This window comes from Syzygium oleosum, unplaced genomic scaffold (genome assembly GCF_021117445.2).
Source record: "Syzygium oleosum isolate NSW1041296 unplaced genomic scaffold, Sole_v2.1 Sole_v2.17, whole genome shotgun sequence".
In the NCBI taxonomy this organism is placed as follows: Eukaryota; Viridiplantae; Streptophyta; class Magnoliopsida; order Myrtales; family Myrtaceae; genus Syzygium; species Syzygium oleosum.
This window is the reverse complement of record NW_026607501.1, coordinates 1,583,025-1,607,247: the sequence shown is the minus strand read 5'-3', so window position 1 is coordinate 1,607,247 and position 24,223 is coordinate 1,583,025. Positions and strand designations below refer to the sequence as shown.

General features: G+C 39.7%; 1 protein-coding gene and 2 pseudogenes across 1 annotated transcript in view; all 3 read right to left on the bottom strand.

The window, feature by feature from the left end:
• Positions 1–1,405: 1,405 nt before the first annotated feature.
• The window catches only part of LOC130134646 (putative disease resistance protein At3g14460), a 75,979-nt gene continuing 53,161 nt past the window's right edge, over positions 1,406–24,223 (bottom strand). Inside the window, exons 5-7 of the mRNA XM_056318995.1 lie at positions 5,600–5,953; positions 1,884–5,518; positions 1,406–1,466 (exon numbers count right to left, since the gene is read on the bottom strand). Coding sequence (XP_056174970.1) covers positions 1,455–1,466; positions 1,884–5,518; positions 5,600–5,939 — 3,987 coding nt within the window. The 5' untranslated portion in view covers positions 5,940–5,953 and the 3' untranslated portion in view covers positions 1,406–1,454. The remainder of the gene's footprint in view (positions 1,467–1,883; positions 5,519–5,599; positions 5,954–24,223) is intronic.
• LOC130140207 (ABC transporter F family member 3-like) overlaps positions 17,970–24,223 on the bottom strand; it is a 52,426-nt pseudogene continuing 46,172 nt past the window's right edge.
• Positions 18,808–23,636, bottom strand: LOC115669717 (putative disease resistance RPP13-like protein 1; annotated as a pseudogene).

The following is a 24,223-nucleotide window of genomic DNA, read 5'->3' as shown; positions in this document are numbered from 1 at the left end:
GAAAATCAATCTCACCATCAGAATTCCTCCTTGGAACAAGACCAGACCTTCAATGAGCGCCTCAATCGCATCCAAATCGTACAGTTTGGGATAGTAAAAACCGTAGAATCTTACTCATCTATCCTTAGACAAGAATCCAACAATTTACAAAGCAAACACTTTAGTAGTCACTAGTCATTCAGGCAGATGTTAAAGTCCACATTTATAAACAAAGAAAGGTCCACATTAATGATGTGCAAAAGCCCAATACTACTTGGTATTATTGATTACTGCAATACAAAAACACTGATTAGGCTAGCATGTCTATGCTATGCCCAATATTTTTCAAGTTGGAACAATTGGATTGGTTTCTGTTCCATTATAAGTTAGATGTATGATGACAGAGGCTCCCTATAGCTACGATCACTAATTGGTTCTACTGTATTTTCAATGTAAAGACCAGAATCCGATAAGTTCAATTAGTGCAAGAACAATAACAAGCTAACTTAAAAAGTAATAGAATTCATAAGGTGGAGAAAAATGAGTAAAACTTACCAGATGATTGAATTGAAAAATGAGTAAAACTTACCAGATGATTGAATGGCTCCTCAAGCAAAACTTTGTGAGGTTTCTTGAAAGTTATTTTGGTAAATGCAACTCTGCTTTTTTGACCACCTATTTATATGGTCAAAGCACCATGTTATATGTGCAATAACATCCAAAACGCCTCGAAGGAAGTACACAGTGAACCACAATTCAGATTACAAACTAACTAACCTCTAATAGAGCTTCACAATGTCATACGAAAATTGCTTCAACAAAAAATTTACACGTGCAACAATAGCAGAGAGGGAGGAGATGTATCAGACAAGATACACATTTGTTGAAGCGCAAGATTTCCAGTTCCACCAGAGAAACCCGAGTGAGCTCGAAGCATTTGTTCTGGAACTACCTGCACACTGGTACTTTAAAGAACTGAATAGATTTGCCCCATTAATCAATGCTGACAATGCAAAAGCAGAGGTAGGCAGCATATCGTTACAATCTCAACCAAACAAGCATAAGTATATTGGCTAGAAATTTCTAGCAAGCAGTAAGTAATAGTTCCTAACCCCCCTGAGATCAAGACCTAAATGGAAGGTGTCAATGCTGTCATGAATTGGAGTTGTATCAAAAGCTTGGAACCATGAGCTGCCCCAGAATTTTATCTCAGATCGACTGCTTAATACTACGAAGAATCATCATCAACAAAAAGAAGGTTCACGATTCTAAATAAAAATACAAAAAAAAACTGCATCCCCTTTCTTCACAATCACATCACAGCTTCCACATAACTAATCACATTTTTAGATTTTGAAAAAGATTATTCTTATTTTTTTGTTAAATTGCAAAAAATGACACAAAACATTGATAGCATTAGCCCTACCTCAACAGTGTTCACAAGTGATCCTTCCAAGAGATTTTGCCAATGCATATTACAATGGTATCTGCAAAACAACTGGAGTGAATGAGCTAGGGCACAAGAAAAAGTTGTTAGGAAGAGAACATGCAAAAAAACGCTGAAAATGCAGAAAAATATGATTGTAGAACACTATGATTCTCCGTGATTCTCATGCAAAGCATAGTGCATTTTCATTCGCAATTTGTTTTGGCATCAAGCAGAGTTCAACATAGTCATCAATATAAAGGCAGCATTGTGAGTAATTCGTCCTTCACTGTATTGTGCATCGAAACATAGCCCATCCAACCCAACGTGGACACCTACCCAAAGGTCAATCTGTGACCATCAGTGGTTGGTTTTTGGAAATTCATGGGAAAAATCTCCATGGGGAAACTCAGTTTGTATTAAGCATCGAATTGAGGGAGCAGAATCGAAATTGATGCCTTCAAAACCGAAAACTTACCCGAACCCAAGCAAGGCGAATGAGAGGGATTTCTTGGATGAGGGGCCAATAGTCGCCAGTGATTTCTGAGCATCGATCTTCCAGAATCTCGCATCCATATATGTACAATTGTTGGAGGGAGGGAGGGAGGCCATCCTCTGGCAAGTACCTCAGCTTCGGGCAATCTTCAATGGATAACATTCGGAGAGAGGAAAGATGGTTGTGAAGACCGCTTGCTAGTCTTTCCACGTTCCTCATATTTTTCACCGCAAGAGTGATTAGAGAGGAAGGAAAGAGAAGACTCCACGCATCCTCATCCTCCTCAGAAGGAAACCACGCCTTCTCTCCCTCCCCTCCCATGCAAAAGTCAATTAGTAGAAATTGGAGGGTTGTGAGCAGATGTAAGCCCCATTCTCTTATTGGCTGCTTTAGATTTACGCACCTTGATATCTTAAGCTGCTTCAAATTGGGAGGCAAACCACCTGTGGGGAAGCATTTGATATTTTGGCAATTCTCAATGTGTACCTCCTCGAGGGATGTTAGATGAAGCCACTGATTTGGTAGAGACTTTATATTCGGACAATTATCAATCATAAGCCACGACAAGGTGATGGGAAGGGGAGGGAAGTCATCTATTTCCAATGCTGGACAGCATGATATATTCAAACGAGTGAGATGGGAGAGCGTGTGAAGGTATCGTGGTAGGCTTTCCAGATTTGTACAATTATCAATAGTCAAAAACGTCAACGATTCTACGGTGATCTCTTCCAGTGACTTCACTCCCTCGCACTTCCTAATTATAAGTGTCCTCAGAGCAGCAAGTTGATGCATCAGGTTATTTCCGGTGGAGTCATGTGAAGCGATGGTTAATCCCATGAGTTTTGGACACTTCTCAATTAACAAATCTTTGAGGATGTGCATCTTGCTGGGAAGCTTTTCTAAACTCGTGCATTCCCTCAGTTCCATTGTTTCAAGATTGGAAGGCAGCTCTATCTCTCCTTCTTCGGCCACAAAAGACGTGAATTGAGGACAACTTTGGATCGCTAATTCCCGGAGGCAAGTAAGATTTCGTGTTTCATTTCCATCTCGCCACAAGTATGTTAGCTTGTCACACCTTCCTATATGAAGCTCATTTAGGTTGACCAAGCAGCTCATAAACTCATGATTAAAGCAAACAAGCTCTGCAAGATTTTGAACTCTGAGAATGATTAAAGAAGTTAGGTTGACCAAGAACTTTAAGATCTCCTCGTGACAATCCTCAAGGTATAACTCGCGGAGAGATGGAAGACAAACCACACTGGTTGAGTTATTCAAACGCGGGCATGAATGAATTTCAAGCTTTATGAGACGATCAAGTTGACAAGGCAATGTCTTGACCAACGAAGGACAACTCCGGACAATAAGATGTAGAAGACAGGAGAATGGGAAATCTTCTTCTGGGCCGCCGACACAACGAGACCAATCTTTCCATGCCAACATCTCTTCAAATTTCAAAGTTGTTAAGGATGAAAATGGCCTTTTACCTCCGTAAAATTCAGAGCCTATCGTTCTTACCGCATGCAGACCTTTAAGAGATAATTCCTTAAGTGATGGTAGTTGTCCAAGTGGGGGTAGCAATATAACATTAGGACATCCCCACAAGCTCAAAGACACTATCTTAGAATAGGATGGACCATCAAACCATGACGGGAATATTGCACCACCATAACACGAGATAGTGAGATTTTCAAGATTAGTGTGAGGTTGCAGAGAGTGAAGCACCTGTGCTTCATGCTTATCATTCCGCAGATTTCCAAAATCTTCACTCCAATGCAAAAATAAGTTACTAAGGCCTTGCTTTCCAAACAAATTAGCATCAACAGCATCTCTAACTTCTTCTACCTTTTGCAATTCTGATATAAATAATTCTCCTTGAAGATGTGGCAAGTTCTTTAACTCCTTTAACCGTGACCGTTTCTCCAGTCCTACCACAAACTTGGACAAGATCATGAGATTTTTCAATTTACCGATACTCAATGGCATATCTTTTAAACTCCATGTATCTCTAATGTCAAGAAACTCTAAGCTGACCATTTCTGTGATCTCTTGAGGCAACATAGAAAGCTTTTGACAACCTCTCAATATCAAAGCCTGTAATTTGTGCAAGGCAACAATTGACTTGGGTAGCTGTTTGATATTAGTGTATGAGAAATTGAGATATCGAAGATGTTTTAAATCACCGACACAATTCGGTACCTCTGTCATGGAACAATGACATAACGAGAACACCCTTAAGTACTTCAATTTTGTTAGCAAGTCATGTAGCACTTTGTTGGAAATGTGGAATTTGTCGTCCCAACTAAATCTATCATGCAATAGCATAAAATTTCTTAGTACCTTCATGCCCTCATATGCTTTCAAGCTTTTTGATGTAGCAAATTGTTGTGAGATGAATGATGCATAACGAGCTTTCTTAAGAGATGCATCATCTTCATTATTGGCCAACCGAGACTCCCCTGAGCTAAAGCATGTCCCGCCTGCAATTGACTTTGCTAGATCATTCAAAAGATCATGCATAAAAAACTTAGATGCGTTGACACTTGATTGTTGAAGAAATGATCTGGATACTAACTCATCAAAGTAATTTCGTCCTAATCTCAAGTTATTTTTCTTTGCTTTTTGTCCGTCTAAAAAGCCCTCCGCTATCCATAAGAGTACTAGCTCATCCCTCTCAATTTCGTAATCCTTGGGAAACACTGCACAATAAACAAAACATCTCTTCAAATAAGAAGGAAGATGGATATAGCTCAATTTCAAAGCCGGAAAAACTTCATCATTTTGTCTCGTTAGAAGATCCCACATTCCATTATGTAAGATATCTTCCCATTCATTGGGATTCTTTTTATTACGTAGGAGACCACCTAATGCCTTCACTGCCAATGGTGAACCTTTACATTTTTCAGATATTTTCTTGCCAATTTTTTCAAGATCTGGGTGCCTATCAAAATTTTTTGCTCCAAGAGCATGAAAGGCTAATAAGCTTAAGCAATTATCAACGGACAACTCCTTCAAAGGATACGGCGAAGCTCCTATTATGGAAACAACCAAATGGTTGCGAGTTGTGACGATGAGCTTGCTTCCCCTAGCCCCCGCTTCAAATGGCTTTAAGAGGGTAATCCATTCTCCATACTTTTCATTCCAAACATCGTCTAAAACCACAAGAAACTTCTTTCCCGATAGATAGTACTTCAACTTAACTTGAAGCCAATTAAGATCTTTCTCCTCACAAGACAACTCGGTGATCGACTGCAAAACAGTCTTTGTTATGTCGAGAACATCAAAAACATCCGAAACACAAATCCATGCTCTACTCTCAAAGCAATTGCTCACATTGGCATCATTATATATTCGCTGAGCCAAGGCCGTCTTTCCAACACCACCCATCCCAACTATGGGGACTATGCTCAGTGTGGCATCAGAATTTTCGGCTTCACCCATCAATAATTTGAGTATCTCCGCTTCTTCCTTCTCCCTGCCGAAAAATTGAGTCTCCGGTAGACAAGTGCTGTTGAGCCTTTTGTTGTTGTAGTCAGTTCTGCCCATTGGGTTTGATGTCAAGCTTAGATAAGCCTTCCTGGCGACAATATCCTCCAACCTATCATCGATCTTCTGTACCTCTGTTTCAGACACGAGCAAGCGTGGGTTAGAATTTGATCAGGAAGATTTATGTTGGCTAAATAAATGAAACTTCACCTAACCTCTGCTTGTGCTAAATTCTGCCTTCAACTTGGCCTGAGCAGCTCTGATCGCGAACTCATCGAGCAAGTCTTCCATGTCATAGGCCAAGTCCCTAACATCGTCCAGCCATAGCTTCACTAGACGGTTACCGCTCAGTTGCCTGTCCTCTGCATCATCCAGTACCGCATCGATTGTGTCCAGCATCTTCTTCCACTCATTGAGACGGTCCGTGTTGATTCCAGAGAAGGGCGGTGCTCTGTCCCTTTGTGCATAGTTCACTCCTAGAGAAGCCAATTTGTCGAACAGGACTTGAAAGAAGGAAGTCAAGACGGAACCAAAAACGATTTCTCCAATGGCCATGGGTGAATCAATCACTCTAGACAACAAGGAAGGTTATGGTGAAGCAAAACGATAATGAACTAATGGAGAGAGAGAGAGAACTATGAAGTCTAGGAAGACCAAGACTTTTGAGGATGCTTTCTGTCCACAAGTCTTTCCACCATCAAATATCTATTCATGTAAATAAACCATAAACTCAGGAAGACCAAACTTTACTAGACATCATGTACTTTATGGTCTAGAAAGTGAAGCAAAAATGAAAAGGAGCTAATGGGAAGGAAAGTTCAATAAAATCCAGGACCATGACTTTGCAGGACGCAAATTGGTTTGGTGCTTCATTTTTCACGGTGAGGAAGAGAACACTGCTGAGAGGGGGGACGAGCGCTAGGTTCGGAGGTTCACGGTGTCTGCGTGTGAACTCAGCTACGGCAATTCGTGGCCACTGCTTGCAACGACAACAAGACAATTTTGATGGAGCTACGACTAGAATAGGTTCGTTGGCGATGGGCAGATCAAAGATGGCGTTGTGGAATAATCAACATCCTACCATTGGCGGTCAAGAAGAAAAATCAAAGTTTGGCTTCCAGGTCTCAGTCAACTTGGTTAATAAAGAAGGAAGAGAAACTGGCCGTGAATCATTCAAGTTGAGGCTGCAAGCTGTCACTTCTAGAAAACAAGTGTTTTTTTTTCTGGTCAAACTAGAAAAAAAGTTGACAAGTCGACTTGCCTTAGCCAAACCTTCCCTCCATTAGAAAACGAGTTGGCCTACTTGTTCCGAGTGAGTGTGCAATTCACGTAAAAGCCAAACCTTTCCACTATTATTACTCGAAGTGAAATAGCGTCATGCCTTGTATGTGCTAATTATTGTTATTCAGGAGAAGTCACAATTATGCACAATCGAAAGCATATTACCCAAATGATTTGCGACTTGAATTTGAATTGTATAATGAATTTGAAGCTAGAAATCTATATCCGAGGGCTCGAAATTATGTCAAGCTCCATCATTACATGGTTATCGTGGCAGCAGAATTCTGAAACTGCGATCTCTTGCCAACATATGCCTCCCGACAGCTCCTCGAGCATTAGGAGCCAAAATCGCGTCGAAGGATCACCGCTAAGTGGATGACTATAGCAACTTATACGACCATGAATGCCAATATTGCAGAGAGCAGCAGCAGAGCCAGAGAAGACAATCTGGTTCCTAGAGGACAGAACAATCCAACCGGCTCAAGTGATTTCAACATCAACCCAATATTGAGACAGATTCAATCAATTTGATAAGATGTTTGTTAGGAGTGCGCAGTAGAAGTCTGATACCTTCATCCAAGGAGATCACCAAGAGGGGGCTCAAGTTCGAGTCCATCAACATATCAAGTGGACCCACCTTCATTCAAAAGTTTAAGCCAATGAGTTATGGGCCAACTAAGATATATTAACTTCTCAATACCACACTGATTTTCCGATGAGTTCTCCGATGTGGGACTTTTCTAACATAATTCACACGTATATTTCAACAATCTCCCCCTCAAGTGTGAGCTTAGTGTTAGGTATGCTCTCCCTTAATTCAAGTATCTTTCTACACCAACATATCTCAAGTTGAATCTCCACATCATTGTAATGCATCTGTAACTATGCACAACTATCTCGCGTCACTAGACTAACTGTCCATGGTCACTTCTCGCTAGACCAACCGTGATGATAATTTCCACCCGAAACAAACGTCGATCATGAAATTTCTTTGTTGAGATATTTGCCAAACACTTGAACAGATTGGAGGCCCACCAATCAACTGTCGGCTCTCATACCATTTGTTAGGAGCATGCAGCAGAAGCCCGATATCTTCACTCGGGGAGATCACCAAGAAGGAGCTCAAGTCCGAGCTCGTCAACAAATCCAGTTGGATCCACCTTCACTCAAAAGCTTAAGCCAATGAGTTATTGGCTAACTAGGATATATTAACTGCTCAACACCACATCAATTCTCCTATGTGGGACTTCTTTAACACAACTCACATGTGTATTTCAACAATGTTGAATTTTTATTGCCTTCGTAATATTTGGTAAAATATAAATGTCTATAGTAAATGCAAAGGCAATCAGAGTCTGCTGCAACCCTCCCAAGCAGGACAAGCGAGTTTAAGGGCTTGTCGAACAGGAACATGCAATCCCTATAATTGAGGTGCTCACTCTTCTTCGGCGAGGGCTCTCCCAAACCCTAACCGCACAAGATGTTGAGAAATAAACTGAATCGGAGTCGTCACTAGCTTATTGGAATCGGCTAGGAGCCGATGGGAGAACATTCTACTTCCCACAAGCTAGAGATCCTAAGTTAAAGGATTTGATTACACTAATTACCTACCAGGTTGTTCATGCGGTATTTATCAAATTATGGATCCTAAGTATTCTCCATTATGTGTCCATATATGCTTGTTTGATTGAGATTGACTTGAAAGTGTAATCTACTCGTTGGATAAAGCTAAAGAAATCAAGTCACGAAATCAATATAATGAAAACAACATAACACATCAAAATGATAATAAAGAAGAGTAAAAATAAAGTGTGGAAAGTAAATCCGATACGAGATGCCTTATTATTAAATTCCGGGACATGAACCAGTGAGCTAATTTTCAAAATCAAGTCAGAGTCTAATTTCGGCTAAGGAGAATTGCCCATGGTTTCACTAATGATATTAAAGATGAAAACATCCAACGAACTAAAGTAATACTAACATAAAAGCAAATAATATTTTTTTATCTTATCATCATCATCATCATCATCATTATTGTTTTTTTTAATATATAATATATATTTTTTATTTATTTTTTCTTTTCTCCTTCCTCGGTCCCTTTCCAGGACCCACGTTTCTGCGAATTCCCGGCCATCAGACGCACGACCACGGCTTTGCCGAGTTGCACAGAGCATGGATGGAGAAATAGGAACACCACCGAGAGATCCACACAACCACCACTTGAAATCGACTCCAAGCCAATGTTATGTCCCCGGCGTCCCCCACAAATCGCCTAAGGAAAACACGAAACATAGAACAAATAAAACCAGGTTCAGTAACGCTCTTGGTAACTATGATATTGTTGACACCTTATTTTTGTTGTTAAATAAATAAAATGGTTAATACGACGAAAAATCCCAAACTGGTATATTTATGATAAATTTATCCAAAATTAATTTTTTGACCACAAAAAATCTCAAATTGGTACACCTGTGATAAATTCACCCCAAAATAAATTTTTCACCACAAAAAACCCAAACTGGTACAATTGTGCAAATTTACCCTCCGTTAAATTGAATTAATATAAAATATAATCACAAACTAGTACACCTGTGAAAAACGGAAAGTACAACCCTAAACTAGTATATTCGTTAACTGCCACGTGTCATTTAACTTAGCAATTTAACAATAAAATTTGACGGAAACTAACGGAAGGTAAATTTATCACAGGTGTACCAATTCAGGATTTTAGTTTGGGGTAAATTTATCATAGGTGTATCAGTTTTGGATTTTTCGTGATATTATCCCTAAATAAAAATAAAAATAACAAAAAATACAATAAAAAACAAAAGCACAAAAAAATAGCACAACAATAACTTTTTGTATTTATTTCTTCCTCATGTCATTATTTTCAACAGACAATCTATATATCTTCCTCATGTCTTTATTTCTAGGCAAGCTTTTCATATCATACAAAATGTGAGAAAGTTGGATGTTTTGTTTTATTTTATTTTATTTTAATGAATAACTAATTCATTTACGATCCATTTATTGATATATGGGTTAAGAAATGAATTTATGATCTATTTTGACAGGTCTAGTACTTATATAAAAAAAAATACAAAAATGCGAGAGAGGAGAAACCGAGAGAGAACGAGGTAACGTGGCTTCGAAAGGATTGACTGAGTCAACACACGCTCGCAAAAGAATCCGGTTTGCACTCGCAACAGAGTCTGTTTTGCACTCGTAACGGGATGGGCCGGAAGGTTATTCGTTCGGCTCTTCCGGGAGAAAAGAAAAAGCGAAACAAACTCTCTCTCCATGAGAAACTCTCTTTGCTCACTCATCCTCTCTCTCTGTTTCACGAAGCTCTTCACCAATTCTCTCACTCTGATCTGTGATCTCTACCTCGACGGAAGCAAGCCGATTGAAGCTTCATCATTCATACACACAAGACGGCCTTTGCCGTCTCCGAACATCAACAGCCGCCATCGAGCTTCCATTGACAGCCACCTCGAAGCTTGGCCGCCGCTAGGTACGGTTTTCTGTTATTCGGTAAAGCTCGATCAACGCGAGTGAGCAGGAGAGTGTCCTATCTTTACAGAGATAGTGTCACACCCCGAACACAACCAAAACGGGATCATAATACGGCCGTTTAAAAGGACGCAGCCTCAACTTACACAAAACCTGAATAACATCAGAGCTTTCTAAAACCATCAAAAGGTTGTATACAAATCCAACAAAAAGCTATTCCAATAGCTCAATGTCACTATGTACAACATACCCAAAATCCCACAATAAAAAGGAAATCCTTCGACTAACGCCCGCTCACGCCTTACTTGCGATCAGCAGAAGAACCTGAAAGGTATATAAGATAAGGGGTGAGCTACCACGGCTCAGTGAGTAACATATTTCTTCTAAGCGGATCGAATAATCACTATGCAATAGAATCAAAAATATCACAGCCCATAACTTAAACTCAATGTACAATATAGCCAAAAATATCTCAAAGGTATAATAATTTGTCAATAAAAATCATTCGTATCAGATTACTCAATCAAAACTCACTTAACACAATAGCCAATCATCAATGGTCTATCCATTGACTAATCTCATCACATAACACGTTGATGGTTCATCCATCAACCAATCTCATGCTCGTCATCAAACTATGGTCAAGTTTAACGCCGTGACAAAGGCGACCAAGTTTACCCCTCTTGGCAAGGTCTACCACTTATTATAAGCCGGCGGTTCGGCCCAGAAGGATATCCTGACGGTATGCATACTCCCCCCTCAACGGGTTCTCAACATAGGAATACGAGCAGCAGCAACTTATAACTAAATCCAGAAATCCATAATCAACACCAATAAATCCATTTCATAAAACATTTCGCAACAAGAATAGCCCTCGGCTAATCCTCTTCACAAAACCTTTAATATAAGCATTCACAAAGCTTCATTTCAATAACGTCATAAGACTTTTCAATTCATTTCACAATCGACAAAATGTAGTAAATGATTGATCCAATTTATGCAGAAAACATGCTCCGCTATATTAAAAATTATATCTCATTATCAAAACATGAATTTGTAAATTCATAGAAGATATAATGTCCTCACCTGGTAATCCACAACTAACCCATATGTGTTACTCGAGCCGACGGTTCCAAAATCGTATCAAACAGTCGGAAAAAGAATCAAAACCGAGTAATACTTCCCCCTAACGCGTGACTCGAATAAGCTAAGGCTAACTAGCCAATAATCTGACACCCACGTGCCTACGATGGCTTGCTCAATGGAAAAAAAATCTAATGCCAACCACAACGAACAACTCGCGCGCCAAATTTCCACGCGCCATAAATTCCTCCACTGGACTCCGTTTTGCACGCTCTTATAGTCAAAACGAAGCTCATCTAGCATACTATGGATGTCCCAACACAGCCAACCCAAACAACAGCCCAAAAACGACAATAAAAGCCCTGGAAAGTACTGTTCACGAAATTCCAGATTATGCTCTCAACTTGAAAATTTGATTCCGGACAAACCGTAACTCCAAATCGATATCCGTCAAAACACACGGCCCCACAACACCATAATCTTTCATTTTCATGGATATTTAAGGTTTGACAATCTAAAAACTTGGACTACGCAGCTCAAATCTACATAACTCTTATTTCCAAGCCCTAATCGAAAAATTACTCTGATAGGACTAACGATGTTGCGAGTACTTACTAGTCGTTGCGTTACGTAGTCGGAACGGCTCGGCGAGGACCCCCGCACACAAACCCTCCCTTTCACTTTTTCCCTTTCTCCTCTCCTTTTTCCTTTTCTTTTCCTCTGTTTTTTTTCTTCTGTCCTCCCGTGAGCAGCCGCTGCTTTCTTCCTTTTATCTTCACTTTTTAACTCTTTTTTTTTTTTTTAATCCTCCTTCAGCCTAAGTCTTTTGACCTGGTCAAAAGAAGAGGCAAATGTTACAGATAGATATCATTGCCGTCCTCTCCCACATGTTGTTTTCTCTCTTTTTCGCAAGTGCTCTGCAGATTCAATTAGCATGTCAATCTGAGATAAGTAGATCGTGTTAAGTTTAACATGATTAACATGTCAATCTGAGACAAAGGCTCATGGAATGCAATGGTTTCTGGGTGTTAGAATGGGAGATGTGGCTGAAATTGTCTGCTATGAGTTCCGTGGGAAGTAAAGATTGATTTCGTAACTGTCTATAATCTACTCGTTATTTTTGCTTAGTTTGATGAGGTATTTGACTGGAACCATAATTCATCTATACATCATTAAGCATGGGCATAAAGTTAGATTTGTTTGCAGATAATGTTCTCTAACAAACAAACATGCATGCCAAGTTCAGTAACTCAGGAGATGCCTATTTGAGTGTGTGGTAATAAAAGATGGAGTCTCGTGGAACTCAATCGTTGTCGAATATGAACAGAACAATGATCCAATTACTTCATGATTGTTACGTGAAGAGACATAGAGCAATTGGACAGTAATTAGATTAGTTTTAAGTTTTGCTCAACCAAATTATTGGCAGGGTGGCAAGTCTCTTCGTCATTTCACTCCGAGCAAGAGTTGGCTTTCAAAAGACTCAATACTTGGAAATGCAGCGGTGGACATGTTGCGCTCAGAATAGTCATGTAAGTGAAGCAAATTCAAGCATAAACTGATGTGGGGGAGCAAATTGGCATGGAGGAGATTAAGATGGAAGATCAACAAAATAGAGAGAGGATGCGTGGATCCAATGTGTGACTAAATGTAGGGGTGTAGGGTAGATTAAGTGCACGTGTCAAATGGTGGACTGGATCACGAAGACAATAATAGAACTGAAATTAGAATACAATAATAACCTCAAATATGAGTATAGAAATGGAATGTGAAGGTGTTGAACTTTCCACTTAAATATCTGGGTTAGAACATCTGGGTCACGGACAGCTTTTGCATCTTCATTGCTGTCTCCTTCCTCCAGCCTCTGCAAAGCTGCTCGAAGAGCTTGCACCTTACATTTTCCGTGGGAAGATCGGACATCCTTTCTCTTTCTAGGTTTTGTTTTGAGTCGTGCTCGAAAAAAATGAGGGTGGTCTGTGAATTACGATTATTTACGAGCTAAATAGCGAGTAGATAAAGTTAAAAAGTAATAGAACGAATATAATACTTTACTAGAGTCGAGTTAGAGAGAAGGAAGTAGCTCGACCTTAACCAACGTAAGAGGTATGAAGTTTCTGGTTCGATAGGACCAGGAAGGGAAAGTGTAGACCGGAGTCGCCAACTGCACTCTTTATTGCGTGACATTAGGATATCCTAATTCAAATCTTTTGAGTCAGGATTTTGGGCTAAAATGCCTTTTTCCTTCGTAGCCGTCCATTTCAATCGTGCCATTTTTAAAAAAGACCAGGAAAATTTTCTGACATCCGATCTCCCTTTGTGAATTAAACCTCAAAGATGGCAAAGAGTGTAGGAGATCCTTTTTCCATTTTCACACTGCCGGGAATTGAGATTGACTGGTTGTCCATCTAGGTGAGTATTGAACATTGTATCTTTCTACCACTTGTGAAAGCATTCCTTCCTCAGCTCATTCACTCAGCTTGGTAGCGGCAAATAATCGTAATTCACAGGCCATCCTTATTTTTAGCTAGCATTGCTTAAAACAAAACCTAGAAAGTGGAAGGATGTCTGATTTTCCTGCGGAAAATGTGAGGTGCAAGCTCTTCGAGCAGCTTTGCAGAGGCCAGAGGAAGGAGACAGAAATAAAGATGGAAAAGCTGTATGTGACCTAGATATTCTAACCTAGATAATTAAGTGGAAGATTCAGCACCTTCACATTCTATTTTCTATACTCATATTTGAGGTTATTCTTGTATTCTATTTTCAATTTGAGATGTGGTCTCTCTCTCTAATGTCTGGTGTAATTTGCACTGCTGCTTGATTGAAACATTGCTTTCCGGATGTACTCGTGTTTTTCACTTAAGTGGAAAGAATAACCAGACTTTTAAGTTATCAAAAGCATTGGTTCTATTTGTGGCCTAATGTGAGCTCAGACCGTAGATTAAGCTTCTTACCTTTGATCTGTTCCTTTATTTTTTAGCATTGCTTGCATTTCATCTTTATTTGTTTTACTTTATTTATTTATACTCGATGTCAAAAACTTATCCTTCCATGACCTCCAATCAAGTTTAAATCTCACATCTGCACCTTGTAAAAAAGTAGAGACATATTTATTATTCACAAAAGATGATTATCCAGTAAGATATTCAATTCAAATTTCTTTGGAAAATTTTAACGAATACCTGTCGGGCTAATTATAGCAACTACTACCAATACATATAACTACGATTCTAGCCATCTCCATATAATCAATCTCATAAAACAAATTGCTCGCCCGTCAGTGCAACAGCAATCTGTGGTAAGATTTTTCTCTCCTCATTATGCAAGAAAGATCAAATGCCACTCAATAGAAGAATCACCAGCTTATACCTTTGTCTCAAGTATATGCACATCATGCTAATAATCTTCCGGAAGAAAACACAGTGGAATTTTATAATGTCCTCACCATCCACACCTAGAGCAAGCAAATAAGATGATGTAAATGCCCTTAATTAGCATATGATTTGGATTCTCAGTAAGAGCTGCCAACCACCAATTCTAAGAACCTTCTTAGTCTGTAAATAGACGAAACACAAAGTCATATAGCTAAGGAAACCAGGGAAAAACTTCAAAGATATCGTGTTGCATCATTTAATTTATCTCCATCGTGCTCCCTATGTTTAGAAATGATAAAGCGCATGACGAACCATAAACAGCATTGGTGGTAAAGAAAACAAAATCCCACCAGAATCAAGCTAGATAGAATAGGCAAGTTCGAAAAGAAGGGAACTTCAAATCGATGAAGTCGACAGAGAGGCTAAAACCAATTCCCAAGTCACTCTGCAAATGCTAGTTTTCGCTCCTGAAACAGATTTAGTTGAGCAATATCCCAGCCAAAAAAGAAACGGGTATCGAAATCACAAATCCAGCGAACCTCTTGAAATCGGTTCGACAACTCAAAAAGCACAACGAAAGGGGCTTGGCTAGTTAGGCAGACGATGTCAAGCTGGCATCAAGCAGCTTTATATCCACTCATCAACTGAACTGGATGATCCTATCCAAATTTCTCCGAAGTAGGACGCCTAATGGCTAAAATGAGGACTCATCTCTCGAACTAGTTCTTCTTCGACTCAATTCATCGACAAAAAAACAGCAGGCAATCAACGAACAAAGTGATATTACCAACAAAAATTTAACGAGAAGAAACCGTGTTGCCTCGAGAATCAACAGCATCCAATCAGAATTTGCTGGAGCTCGATCTGATTGAACCTCTGAACCACAATTATCTTACACCAAGATAAGGCAACCGGCTGTGTAAGTAAGGCCAAAAGAAAAAACTACATGGAGCAACAACTGATCCATTACTAATCAAGAAAAGGGGCAAAGCAACTAAATAGCGAAACATTCAACTAAATCGAATAAGTCCATTGTAAGAAATAAATGAACTGACATTAGGCAGTAGTGGAGCTTCACCGATTTGTCATCTATGGTGTGACAAATTCAGGATGAACAACTTACTTAATCGTAAATGGTAAAACCATCTGGAAAGTCATGTAAAAATTGATTTACACGGGCAAAGTTCAGAGCAAATTCTTTGCTACCTTTTGCAAAGAAAACATACACCGAGTCTTGTAGACATACAGCTTGACGAGTCCTTTGTCCCTTCCTTAACCTCTACTTCTTGAAGGGAAAAATAACGAAACCTAATTTGGAGTTAGTTCTTACTTCACTCAAACGAACCGAACTGACCTTCATTTTCTCTTTCGTTTGACATGCTTATCTTATATAAGTCTTAAACAAGTTGAAGTGTGTTTAAGTATGGTCAAGTTTGTCTTAGTTTAGTGAGTTCAACATGGCGTCAAACTAATCAATCAAAAGATTTTATACATAATAACGAAAAAGAAAATCATTTGAGTGGTGATCTCACTCATGTAAATCAAGGAATCACCACTATATCTGGTGGCAACTTCCTGTAACAGCAAATTAGAGGGACTGTTTTTTTTTTTGGCTTAAAATAGTTCATCTCAGACTCCTGTGTCCATACTATTTTCGTACTTCGACTTTTCAAATTAAAAAGTTTTTTTATTTGATTTTCTGATTGACCAAAGTAATTTCCTCTGACAAGCTTTTTTTACCACTCTAAATAGTGAAAAACGAAAATAACAATTTTCGATTAAAATATTTTTCTGCAAACAAACAAAATCCTAGAAGAACTTTTCAAAACTCAGTCATAAAAATAATGCAGGGTCACATCCCTCCGGATTTTACTTATATTACAGATCATCCTCTTAGAACCAGAACTTTTTACGAATTTATTTAAGCCTCAACCATATAGTTACTATGAGTCTATGCAAGCACGGTATAACTTTTTAAATCAGAAACATTTTGATCATTCATGTTTCTTCTTCTTTGATAAAAATTTTCAGAAAACGAGTCCTATTTGGTTCCAAGACTGGTTTAATCTAATTTGGTCCAGGATCTCATATTTTCCCTCCATAGGTTTCAAATGGATACAATTACTTCTCTCGAAATATTCAAGAACCTCTTCATCTTCACATGTTAGATCTTGTTCAGTAGACCGTGGCATGCTCTATTCTTGAAAGACAATTAGAAAATTAAATGGTGGTCAAAATTTGCCCCTCCATTTGCAAATGAAGAGGCGTTTATGGTTCGCTGCAAATCCCACTTGGGTCAAAGTCGCAGACTACCAGAACAAACTCAATTATTCCTTAACAAAACTCAACATCAAGCTCCACTTGCAGCCGCTCCAGATCAAAAGTCTCTGCTAAAAGTAGTTCGGGAGACAATGTCTCAAGCAGGGTCTGACGATGTAGAAAACAGTTTTGCTCCTCAAGATCAAGATGATTGTTATGGCATAAACCTCATGAAGCAAGCAATAATTTTATCATGTAACAGAAGTGTCCGATAATAGAATTCATGCAACAGTATTCCTCAATGTTGTATATCATGAAGCCATAGTAGCAAGTTTCCTCCTTGGATCAAATTTCCTTCATCTGCTCAAACTCAAACTCAAGATATATCTTTAACATGTGAGGTCACGAGATCGAAACCATTTGCGATGGTAATGCATACATCTCGTTGCGTCAGAATGGTTCTGGACCTTTGGCACCTTGATGGGGTAATTGTGATGGGGCTTGCCTACTTCAATGAATTGGTCATGAGTGGTGCTAAGTGACGACTTTCTCGGAATAAGAATATCTCATTGCAGACACAAATCCTCAAAGCAACATCCAGATGGTAGCCACGGCTATCGATCCTCCCTCCCTCCCTTCCCCCTCCTGCACAGGAAATATAATATGTAGGTCTGCTAAAAATGTTGTCAAGAGATGGAGTAGGTATTTGAATAAAAGAAAGATAAACTTTAACCTTTGATCAGGCAACCAGCTTGTGAATGGGTTTTGACCAGCAGGGCTCATCAAAATCTAGCTGTCACATTCGCATATTCAAGCCTCTGTTTTCAGTAGCGTTCGTTCATCTGCACCATAGCAGTTGGAAGAAAGAAAGCTTCTTATTTCGATTATTGACCTGAGCATGTTAAAAGGATATTATCTAACAAATCCAGGCATTTATACAGAATTTCATTATAGTACTTTTTGGCTAGGCAAGGCCTACATTATAGCTAGTAAAAGCAATTCTGTACTTAGAGTTGAATATAGAGTTTAGTTGACTGTGATAATATTTTCATAATTAATTCTCCCGAACAGTGCCAAAGAATGAAAATAGGGAAAATATATTCATACAGCTTTATCAAAAAATAGATTGTCTTACAAAATAATTTACTGTGCTAAAATGGTTCTTTCGCAAATGATTAAATCATTTTACTGTGCATGGGAAAGCTGACTTCTGCGGCGATAGAGTATCAAACTTCCAGGGACACATCAAATGGACTTATTGCTAGGACAAAATGTGCAAAGAATCATAAATTATACCAGGACTGCAATCCCATCTCAGTTCTTAAGCTATTGCAAATGATACTGCATGCTCAATGTGAAAAACTTGGACTCATCCTTCCACGAGCCCTTATCAAGTATATATGACAAACGAGGGCCAGTGTGACTGTGAGTCTGACCTGTATATCAGCAACAATCCTCTCTTCGTCCTTTTTCGCTTTCTCTATGTAGCTGAGCCTCATTTTCTGTTTTGTAAGGTAATGTGAACCCATCAAACCACTCTCTCTTGATGTCAATAACTAGATGCACCTTATTCAAGGAAAACTGAAGCACCTTCCTATAGTCCTGGAAATTCCCGTGGAAAGGCGCCACCTTGCCTTGAGAAACCAGCCAGACCTCATCTGAGCTTCCAGCCATTAGATGCTCATCGTGACTAACCTGCAAATCATGGCGAAAAGAGGGCTGTTATCTGTGAAAATGATCCATCATTGGTCAAATTGAAGTATTTTGACAAGAAAATCAATCTCACCATCAGAATTCCTGCTTGGAGCAAGACCAGACCTTGAATGAGTGCCTCTGCCGCATCCAAATCCTACGGTTGAGGATAGGCAAAAATGCAAAATCACAGTCACTCATCCTTAGACAAGAAACAAACAATTTGTAAAGATAATACTTTAGCAGTCATTGGTCATTAAAGTAGAACTTGAAGACCAAATTTATAAACAAAAGTAGGTCCACAACCACATTAACTATGTGCAGAGCCCAATATTGCCTATAGGCACAGATATCAGAACTATTTGGTATAATGATTACTCTAATACGAAAAAACTGATCAGGCTAGCATAACTGTTCTATTCCGAATATTTTCCAAGTTGGAATAATTAGATTGGTTTATGTTCCATTATAAGTTATATATATGATGACAGAGGCTCTCTGTAGCTGTAATCACTGATTGGTTCTCCTAAAATTTCAATGTAAGAGCAGATTCCGATAAGTTCAATTAGTGCAAGAAAAATAATAAGCTAACTGAAAAGGTAATGGAAGTCATAAGATGGAAAAAAATGAGTAAACTTACCAGATGATTGGATGGCCCAACAAGCAAAACTATGTAAGGTTTCTCGAAAGTTATCTTGGCAAATGCAGCTCTGCTTTTCTGACCACCTATTTATATGGTCAAAGCACCATGTTATGTCTGCAATAAAATCCAAATAGCCTCGGAGTAGTACACAGTGAACTACAATTCAGATTACAAATTGACTAACCTCTACTAGAGCTTCTAAATTTCATGCGAAAATTGCTGCAACAAAAAAACTACATATGCAACAGTAGCAAAAGGGAGGAGATGTACCAGACAAGGTATACATTGGTTGAAGTGCACGATTTCCAGTTACGCCAAAGTAACCCAAGTGAGATCGAAGCTTTTCTTCCTGAACTCCCTACAGGAAGAATGCCACATAAGAAGGTATTTTCAGATAAAATGACACAATGTATGACGAAATCATTTTCTGCAGTGGAGTAAACGCAAATGCAAACCCCGAGGCAGGCAGCATATCATTACAATCTCAACCAAACAAGCAAAAGTATAATGGCTGAATATTTCTAGCAAGCTGTAAGCAATAGTTCCTAAACCACCAGAGATCAAGACCCAAACGGAAGGTGATTTATGGAATATCAATGCCGTCATGAATAGGAGTTGTATTGAAAGCTTGGAGCCACGAACTGCCTCAGAATATTATCCCAGATCGACTGCTTAATACTACGAAGGATCATCATCAACAAAAAGAAGGTTCTCGATTCTAAAGAAAACCATAAAAAAAAAAAATACTGTATCCCCTTTCTTCACAATCACGTCACAGCTTCCACATAACTGATCATTCACTAGAAGAAAATTTAGAACATATCAGTGGACCAAATAAATTTCACTGTTTCTTCTTCTTTCTTTTGGATAAATTGCAAAAAAATGACACAAAAACATTGACGGCATTAGCCCTACCTCAACAATGTTCGCAAATGATCCTTCCAATAGATTTTGCCAATGCAGATTACAATGGTACCTGCAAAACAACTAGAGTGAATGAGCTAGGGCACAAGAAAAAGATGTTGTCAAGAGAACAAACAACAAACGCTGCAAATGCAGAGGAATATGATTGCGGAACGCTATGATTCTCCATGATTGTCATGCAAAGCATAGTGCATTTTTATTCACAATTTGTTTGGGCATCAAGCAGAGTTGAAGATAGGTCATCAATATAGCAAGAGGAAGATCCAACCCAACGAGAAAACCCACCCGAATGTCCGTCTTTGACCTTCAATGGCTGGTTTTTTGGAAATTTATGGGAAGCATCTCCACTGGAAAGTATCAATTTGTATTACGCATCGAATCGAGGAAGCAGAAATGGAAATCGATGCCTCCAAAAACCATAAAACTCACGCGAACCCTAGAAAACCCACTGTACATGGCCGAATCAATTCACTGGACCCGATCGCCATCAATGAGGATGCTCGGGATGTCTTGGATGAGGGGCCAATAGTCGCCGCCGAGGTTTGAGCATCGGTCTTTCAGAATCTCGCATCCATATATCCACAATCGTAGGAGGGAGGGAGGGAGGCCATCCTCTGGCAAGTACCTCAACTTGGGGCAATCTTGGATCCATAACTGTTGGAGAGAGGAGAGACGGTTGCGAAGACCGCTCGACAGTCTTTCCACGTTCTTCATATGTGAAATATCAAGAGTGGTTAGAGAGGAAGGGAAGAGAAGACTCCACGCATCCTCCTCCTCGTTCTCCTCCGAAGGAAACCTCACCTTCTCTCCCTCCCCTCCCATGCTCCTTCCGTCAATTGATAGTCTCTCGAGGGATGTGAGAAAGGGTAAGCCCCATTCTCTCACAGGCTGCTCCAGATTCTCGCACCTTCTAATTATAAGGTGCAGCAAATTGGGAGGAAAACCTCCTTCGGGGAAGCGTTTGATATTTTGGCGAGAAATCCATATGGACATGAGGGATGTAAGATGATGCCACTGATTTGGTAGCGACTTTACCTTCGGACAATTACTGAGCCAGAAATATGACAAGGTGATGGGAAGGGGAGGGAAGTCCTCTATCTCCAATGCTGGACAGTCACATATTTCCAAACGAGTGAGATGGGAGGGCGTGCGAAGGCACTGTGGTAGGCTTCTTAGTTTCATACAGTTGTTAATAGTTAAATATTTCAACGATTCTATGGCAATCTCTTCCATCGACTCCACTCCCTCGCAATCACTAATTTTAAGTGTCTTCAGAGCAGCAAGTTGAGGCATCGGGTTAATACTGGTGGGGTCATCGGGAGCAATGATAAATCCCTTGAGTTTTGGACACTTCTCAATAACCAAATTTCTGAGGGCTTGCATCTTGCTCGGAAGCTTTTCTAAACTCATGCAATTCCTTAATTCCATGCTTTCAAGGTTGGAAGGCAGCCCTATCTCTTTTTCTCCTGCCACAAAAGACGTGAATTGAGCACAGCTTTGGATGGCTAATTTCTGGAGGCAAATAAGATTTCGTGTTTCATTTTCATCTTGCCACAAGTGTGTTAGCTTGTCACAGCTTGTTATTTCAAGCTCCTTTAGCTTGACCCAACCGCTCATAAACTCATGATTAAAGCAAACGAGATCTGCAAGATTTTGAACTCTGAGAACGGTTAAAGAAGTTAGGCTGACCAAGCACGTTAAGATCTCCTTATTACAATCCTCAAGGTATAACTCGCGGAGAGATGGAAGACGAACCATGCCGGTTAAGTTATTCAAATGCGGGCATGAATGAATTTCAAGTTTTATGAGAAGATCAAGTTGACAAGGCAATGTCCCGACCAACAAAGGACAGCTCCGGACAACAAGATGCTGAAGACAGGAGAATGGGAATTCTTCCATTGGGTCCCCGGCATAACGACCCCAATCCTTCCATGCCAACATCTCTTCAAACCTCAAAGTTGTTAAGGTCGAGAAAGGCCTTTTACCACCGTAAAATTCAGAGCCTATCATTCTTACTGCATGTAGACCTTTAAGAGATAATTCCTTAAGTGAAGGTAGTTGTCCAAGTAGGGGCGACGTGACATTAGGGACAGATCTCGCAAGTACAAAGACACTATCTTAGAATATGATGGACTATCTAACCAGGATGGGAGTTTTGCACCACCATAGTACGAGATAGTGAGATTTTCAAGATTAGTGTGAGGTTGGAGAAAGTGAAGCACCTGCGCTTCACGCTTATCATCCCGCAAATTTCCAAAATCTTCACCCCAATGCAAGGCTAAGTTGCTAAGGCCTTGCTTTCCCGACAAATTAGCATCAACCGCGTCTCTCACTTCTTCCACCTTTTGCAATTCGATATGAGTAATTCTCCTTGAAGATGTGGCAACTTCTTTAACTCTTTTAAGCTGTGACCCTTTCTCTATTCCTACCACAAACTTGGACAAGATTATAAGATTCTTCAAATTATAGATACCCAATGGCATCACTTTTAGACTATATGTATCTCTAATGTCAAGAAACTGTAAGCTGATCAATTTTGTAATACTTGGAGGCAACATAGAAAGCTTTCGACAACCTCTCAATATCAAAGCTTGTAATTTGCACAAGGTGCTAATTGACTCGGGTAGCCATTTGATATCAGTGTACGAGAAATTGAGATATCGAAGATGTTTTAAATCACCGACACAATGCGGTACCTCTGTGATGTAACAATGACATAACGAGAACACCCTCAAGTACTTTAAGTTTGTTAGCACATCATGTAGCACCTTGCTGGAAATAGAGAAAGAGCCCCCACTATATCCAACACGTACTAGAATTAAACTTCTTAGTACCTTCATTCCGTGATATGCTCCCAGGCATTTTGATGTAACATGCCATGTTGTCATGAATGATGCATAACGAGCTTTCTCTAGAGATGCATCGTCTTCATTACCTGCCAGCTGGGAGTCCCCTGATCTATAGCATGTCCCACCCGCAATTGACTTTGCTAGATCATTCAGAAGATCATGCATTGAAAACTTAGATGCATCGACCCTTGATTGTTGAAGAAATGATCTCGATACTAACTCATCGAAGTGATCTTGTCCCAGTCTCAAGATATCCTCATTTGCCTTTTGTCCATCTAAAAAGCCCTCTGCTATCCATAAGAGTACCAACTCTTCCCTCTCAATTTCATAATCCTTGGGAAATACCGCACAATAAGCAAAACATCTCTTCAAATAAGAAGGAAGATGGACATAGCTCAATTTCAAAACTGGGAGTACCTCATCTTTTTTTCCCTTTGGAAGATCCCATATTCTGTTATTTAAGATAGCTTTCCATTTATCTGGATTCCTTTCGTTACATAGGACACCACCCAACATCTTCGCTGCCAAAGGTAAGCCTTTACATTTTTTAGCTAATTCCTTGCCTATTCTTTCAAGATCTGGGTGGCTTTCAAAATTTGTTGCTCCAAGAGCATGAAAGGTTAATAAGCTTGTACAATTACCAAGGGACAGTGCTCCAAATGATACGGTGAAGCTCCTCTTATGGAAACAACGGGAAGGTTGCGAGTCGTGACAATGATCTTGCTTCCCTTGGCCCCGCTTCAAATGGCTTTAAGAAGTCAGTCCATTTTCCGTAGTTCTCATTCCATACATCGTCTAAAACCACAAGAAACTTCTTCCTGGATAAACCGTCCTTCAACTTAACTTGAAGTCCGTTAAGATCTTCGCCTCATGAGACAACCGTGATCGACCGCAAAATAGTCTTTGTTATGTCAAAAACATCAAAAACATCGACACACAAACCCATGCTCTCGTCTCGAAATAGCTTTTCACTCTAGCATCATTATACGGTAGTTGAGCCAATGCCGTCTTTCCAACACCACCCATCCCAACTATGGGGACTATGCTCAGCGTGGCATCAGAATTTTCGACCTCACTGACCAATCGTTTGAGTATCTGTGCTTCTTCCTTCTTCCTGCCAAAAAACTGAGTCTCCGGCAGAGAAGTGCTAGGGAGCTTTTGGTTGGTGTAGTCAGATTTGACCACAACATTCTCTCTCAAGCTTAAACGATCCTTCCTGATGGC